The sequence below is a fragment of the Acanthisitta chloris genome, unplaced genomic scaffold, assembly GCF_000695815.1.
Source record: "Acanthisitta chloris isolate BGI_N310 unplaced genomic scaffold, ASM69581v1 scaffold29176, whole genome shotgun sequence".
In the NCBI taxonomy this organism is placed as follows: Eukaryota; Metazoa; Chordata; class Aves; order Passeriformes; family Acanthisittidae; genus Acanthisitta; species Acanthisitta chloris.
This window is the reverse complement of record NW_008678007.1, coordinates 10185-16537: the sequence shown is the minus strand read 5'-3', so window position 1 is coordinate 16537 and position 6353 is coordinate 10185. Positions and strand designations below refer to the sequence as shown.

Genomic DNA, 6353 nt, shown 5'->3' with positions numbered 1-6353 from the left:
AGGGAGTCATCTGGTAGAGATATGTCTGGTTTCACTGAAATCAGTGGCCAAACTCCCACTGACCTCACTAAGACCACCGTCTAGACAGGATACTTGATTCAGAACAGTGAGTTTGCTCATGATCCCAAGAGCTTTGCTCCATTAGCCAATGTGGCTAAAAACATCCTGGAAAAAAAACAAACCTGCCACTTTGAACTGTTTTGCTGCACATAAATGCTTGGAAAGCCCAAAGAAACCAAATACAACCCTCCGAAACAACCAACCAAAGAGGGGTGAATTGTAGGAGAGGGGGTGGCAGCCTCTAGCAAAGTAACAGTCACGGCAGATTACAAAAGAGCCAATTGACCCTCACCAGCTGTACTAGGAAAGAAACCAAAAGAGATGTCGCATTATCGATAGAAAAACAACGCACATCCACAGTTATTTTACCTACAGAGCACAGAAGTATAGAGTAAGGGTGATGGGGCTTGGTGTGAGCTCACACCGCTCCGACGGTAGCGTATTATCCTTCGGAAGATCACTGGCTTGAGTAGGTAGTACATGCACAGCAATATAAAATGACGTTGTGGTGTCTTGGTCTCTCCTCAGATCTCGGTGGACTCTATTCGCTCGAGTCTCGAGGGAGTCCATGTTTTCTTCTCCTCGGTGTGCGGGGGACTGGTGGCCTTCGTGTTCATCTCGTTCACCTTGTGCTCCAGGAGCTGGTTCTTCTGGTACATCTCCACGTAGTTCAGCTGCAGCTGCTTCTGGTACTTGATGACTTTCTCCTTCTCCTCTTGCCACGTGCGCCGCTCCTCCTCGAAGTCCATCACCTGCTGTTCCCGCTGCTGCCGCTCCAGTTTCAGCTCTGTCTGGAGCCGCTCCACCTCCTTCCGCAGCGTGTTGACGCTGTCCTCACTCTGCCGCTGCATCTTAGCTTCGTCGCTCTCGCAGGCCAGTGGGTCCCGCAGCTTCTCACCAAGGTCCCCATTAAAAGGTCCCGGAGGTCCCATGCTGGCAAGTGTCCGCTTCAGGCCAGAGACCTCTAGCTCACAGTGGTTCAGCTTTTCCCTCAGCACTTGGACCTCGCTCATCTTTCGCTGCAACTCGCTCTCACAGATCTCCAGGTTGACACTCTTGGAGCTGTAGGAGTCCTTCAGGGTGAGGATCTGCTCCTCTTTCTCCCGTAGGAAGTTCTTACCTTCCTTGAGCTGTGTGCGCAGTCCCACAATCTCATTCAGCTTCTGGGAGACATCTGCTTGGGAGTCCTTCAGCTGCTGCTTGAGCAGGGAGATCTCACCTGCCTTCTGGCACACCTGTGGGGACAGCATAGATGAGGCTGGAGGAAGACAGTGAGGAGCCAATACCCCTGCTTGTCCCCTGTGCCACCCATGAAACAACCCTGCTCCAGGACTGAGTTCCAGCCTTCAGAAGGACCCAGACCATGCCAAAGACCTAGAGGTTGTCCCCACATCTGTGGGGGAGATTCGGTGTGTCTTCCTGGCTCTCAGGGACCTGATGCTGTTCCCAGCTGGAGCTGACCAAGGAGCTAAGCTAAGTGCTGTGGTCCTCGCCAGTGATGCTGTCTGTCCCCACTACATTCATCTTACTCACCTTACCAGAAGCCTGTGGTGCTTGACCCCAAACCTTCTGCTCTCAGCACGAGTTTTCCCACTGAGCTCAATAGCATCCAGATCTTGAACAAGTCTGAGACAGAAACATCTCAGACCTAGAGACCACCTGGACTGGGATGGTAGGATAGTAGATACTACTTGCTCATCCTATGAGGCTTTCCTTCCCTAAGACTCCTGAAGAACCCTAGAATTGCTCAAGGCTTCAAGGATGGGGCTTGGAGCAATCTGGTCTAGTGGAAGTGCCCCTGCCCATGGCAGAGGGGTGGAATGAGATGTTCCTTGAGATCCCTTAAAAGACCTGGGCAGAGCAGCTGGCCAAAAGAGGGACAATGCAGCCTGCTCATTCTGGGATGGAGCATGCAGAGGTTTTACAAGTCTCTAATAAGCTCTGCTGAACATCTGCAAAAAGCACATTTCGGAGCCTAATTAATCCCAGCTTCATTGACTTTTCATCAGGATTAGCAGCATAGGGTCTTCTTGATTCTAGAGCTACATTTTGCCTCTGCACTCTTAATAAATTTTAACTTCCTAGCCAGTCCATGGAAGGATTAAAATTCTTCACATGATCAAGCTGAAAAAAAAAAGTATGTTAGCACTGGCTATACAAATAGACTTTGATAAAATGGTCTATAAATAGAAACAGTAGGAAAAATATTTAGGACTCAACAGGAGAACTAGAAAGAGGAATTTGCCTCTCAGCCTTTTCAGAGAGATAAACTTATTAATGACTGAAAACAGTGTGTTACAATGGAAAGCATGAGGCAAATTTGGCTATTGATATCATTCTTAGCTCAGTTTTCTATCTTAGGTACAAAAAAATTCAAATCTTTGAAAAGAGGTTTCAAGGTTTGCCCAAACGCAGATGTTAGAAGAATTTAATTAAAATAGACTTAAACCTGGTTTTGGTAGGCACAAATACCTGTATGGAAAGATCTGTGTTCCCTGAAACTGGATTCAAATGTTACAGGTTGGAGTGACAAACAGTGAAGCAAATTATACTGGCACAGGAGGTGTACACAGAAAGTTGTACTTATTTTAGTTTAATTGAAAACAACAGGTTCAGGACTCCTCAGATAAATAAGGTGACAAGTGTTATCCATTACCTGGAAGCCACTAGCCCACAGCCATTATCTGTGGGCTCCACTGAGGGCGCATCGGAAGTACTTTGGGTTAACAGAGCCCTCAATGAAAACCTCACTCAAGCTCTGCTACAATAATGCTCTTACCTCCCACTTGGTCTCTTCAATCTTTGGGAGAAACTCAGCCTGCTCCTTCTTGAAAGCCACAAATTTCTTCTCCAGCTCCTCTCGTTGCTGGAGGAGTTGTCCCATATCATCTTGGAGTTTTTTTTTCTCCTGCTGGAGCTTGAAAATTTGAAGCTGCAAAGCCTGCTGAGCCCGCTGCGCCTTTTTGGAGACCTGCTGCAATTTGTTGGCATAGTTTTGCCTCAAGTCCTCCATTTCCCTCTCCCAGATCTTCTGCTTCTCCTCAAACACTTGGAAGATGGCTGCCTCGCTTTTGTCCAAGTTCCTTCGCATCTGGAGGACCTCCTGCTCTTTCTCCCACAGCCTGTCTTCCAGGTCTTGGATGATGTCATCCGTTGAAGGCGAGTGGAAAGGCATTGTTTCGTTGAGATGGTTCAGTCTGTTGAAGGAAGAGGTGCTCTTGCTGGAGGACCGCCCGCTGTCTGAGGTAGATATCCCGTTGTATCCCACAATGTTTTTCTCCACGTAGGTGGTCCCAATGCGGTTGATGTGGCTTGTGGAGGCGCTCATCGGGCCCACGTGCTGGCTGTAGCCTGTCCCGTAGGTGGGCAGGCTTGTTAACGAGTTACGGCCTGAATCCGACAGGCCTCCCCCTTGGTTTGTAGTCCTGTTAAGGCTGCTCTTGTCGAGTCCACTTTTGGGTGCGGACGGGCTATTGCTGTTGGCATGGTTCAAGCTCTTTCTGTTCTCTGTCATCCCGTTGCTCTGCGGTGGGCAGAGGTTCTGCATGGAATGGAAGTTTTTAGGAACTACTGGTTTAAAGGCTGAGGGTCTAACTAAGGGCTCATTGCTCTGCAAAAGGAAAAAGGACCAGGCATCAAACATAGCAGCAAGTTCAGTAACAACACACAAAAGAAGACGCATCGGCACAGGGTGGAGCTAGGATGCCTTGGGCTGTCTCTGTATTACACCCTATTACACCCTGGAGCATTTGGGATTGTACAGGAGGGAACTGTGGTCACTCTTAGGGCAACATTTTCATCTTCCCTTGTCCCAAAAGGAAAGAAATAATCTTGACTCACCCTAAATGTTTTTTCCCTAGAATACTCCTTGCGTCTTGTTAGTGCTCTTTGCTAGAAGGAGGGCTGCCACTTGCCTACCAACCTGATGAAGACAACTCTGATTTTGGCAGATTACATTTTGAAGGACTCTTAGCCTTGAGAGTGTATTTCCCTGTGGCTGAAAACTGAATTGAACCCTTGGATTAGCAGCTATTTTGCCCCAGGAGTATCACAGTTCCCTTCTGCCAGCAGTGACCTGTCCCTGTGTGTACCTTGTGTCCTACTCATGCTCAGACAGAAGCAGGTAGGAGCTGTGACCCCAGCAATGACCCCAGGCAGGGAACATGCCAAAGCTGCTCTTCATTTGAATGTTTGTGTTTTCTGTGGTCATAAGGAATGCTAGGGGGAGAATGGACACAGCTGTAAGGGATTTAGAAAGGATTTTAAAACCTTGTACATTCCTCACCCCATTAATGCACCTACAGAAACAAAATTTTCCTCAAAATGGGATTGAGACTTGCCTTCTGAAGGTTGGATTTTAGGTGAAAATTAAACCAAAGGAAGCAAAGGTGCTTTGAAAATGCCTTCCAGGAGAAACAGAATGAGCCCTGGTGAACAGGTTAGAGGTTGAAGACCAAAAACCTGGTGCCTGCCATGTGAGCCTGAGATGGACTACAGGGGCCAGTGGATTAACAGCCCAGAAGAAAAGGCCACCAAGCACCACAGAAATAATACTACACACAAATTATGGAAGTCATTGGAGCAGAGCAGCAGGCTACATAAACCACCACTGGCTCTGGGGCTCTGCTCCCACAGGCCTGGGAGATTTGCTTCCCTGAAGTCAATATGAGCCACAAGGACTGGGCTGTGATGGGCGGTAATGTTTACAGGGGTAGTTTCCAAGCCTTGTCACCCTGTCCCTCACAAGGGGCGCTGGGATTTTGAGCTCATGCTCATAGCTGCTTTCAAGCAACAGCTTTTGGTGGCAGTAGGTGGTCAGAGATTGCCTATAAAAGGTACAAAACATGAGTGGGACTCAGCTGCTTGACCTACTGAAACAAGAGCCAACTCCAGCTCCCTCCCCATCAATCAGGGAGGCAGGCACAGCATCTTGGGTAGACTGGAATAGCCAGTGACTTAAGACAGGCTTAAACCTCTCTGTGGAAGACTTGTGATCATGATCTTGGGTTCCTCAAGAACTAACAATCCCCGTGAAAGTAATAAGAATTATATTATCTGTACATAAAAATGTACATGGTAAGAATTAGACTATCTGTCAGGATTACACCGTTGCCCAAGGCTTTCTGCTCTGTGTCTGCAGAGATGTGCCACAGTCATCAAGCTGCTCCAGGAGGTGTGGGTTCTCACCTGGTCTAGTTTGCCGGAGATTGGCAATATCTTTGGTGGGTTACTGGGCTCTCGGTACTGGGGAGGAGGCGGCAAGTTCTTCTCATTGTTGGTGGTCACGTTCCCACAGATGTCCATCTTCACCTTCTCGCTCTTGCGCAGGTCGCCGTTGATGTAGAGAGAATTGGAGACTTTCTCCGTCTTGTATGTCTTCTCCTCGCCGGAGTAGCGGTTGGAGATCTCCCGTGTGGAGTACCCGTTGCGAGACCCCTCCATCTGCCGACCACTGCTCTGCGTCCGGGTCCCCACGCTCTTCATGGCGAACTCCTGGTCATTGGCCACTCCGCTGCCCACACTCCCCATGGTGCTCTTGGAGATGGTTTGGGATGGCCGGGGAGCAAAACCGTGGAATTTCTCCGGGTTGGGGTAGGTTGGGTCACTGAGAATGGGCAGTGTCTCTAGCGTGGCCATGGCAGCGTAGAGGTGAGGTGGAGGCACAGATCAGTGGCACTGGGGGAAGGAAAGGACTGTTAAAGAGATGCCTTTTATCTACCATCCCCTTTGCAGATCAAAATCATGTCCCACTGTATGGTATGGAGCAGATGATACGGTTGTCCTCCTCTCTGGGACCCCTAGACCCCTTGGAGAGGCCATGTGCCCCAAATTCCACTCACTGCTATCCAAAAGAGCTCCTCTTAATCTTCTCAGTCTAAGAGTTGGGTGCTCCCAGGGGAGTAGGTTGCATGGATTTTAGTGGGCACAGCTCTACAGCATCAGACAGACATGCCAATTTGCAGTTCCCAAGGTTGAATTATGTCTGTCGCTTTTCCCAGGTTTGAACAAGTTTGTGTTGCCATGGGAATATAAGGTCTCCATCCCCGGCTCGTACAATTGCTCCCTGCAGCACATCCCTTAGGGATGATTCAACAGGGCTTAAACAACACACTTTCCATCTCTTCCTTGGGAGTGTTGTCCCATGGACTTGAGCTTTTAAAAAGATGCTTTTGTCCAGGTGTCATCCTAAATTTTCTTTTAAACCTCTATTCTCTTTCTCTATTTTATTCTTACTGTAGGCTGTGCCAAAATTAGGTCATGGGAAGCAGATAATGTGAAAATAGTAATTAAAA

At 48.4% G+C, this 6353-nt stretch overlaps 1 protein-coding gene across 1 annotated transcript; it reads right to left on the bottom strand.

The window, feature by feature from the left end:
* Positions 1 to 584: 584 nt before the first annotated feature.
* On the bottom strand, positions 585 to 5697 carry LOC103804147 (leucine zipper putative tumor suppressor 3). The gene is made up of 3 exons (XM_009076744.1): positions 5248 to 5697; positions 2840 to 3670; positions 585 to 1295 (listed from the first exon to the last, which is right to left on the bottom strand). Exons 1-3 carry the CDS (start codon positions 5695 to 5697, stop codon positions 585 to 587), a joined length of 1992 nt encoding a protein of 663 aa, XP_009074992.1.
* Positions 5698 to 6353: the final 656 nt, after the last annotated feature.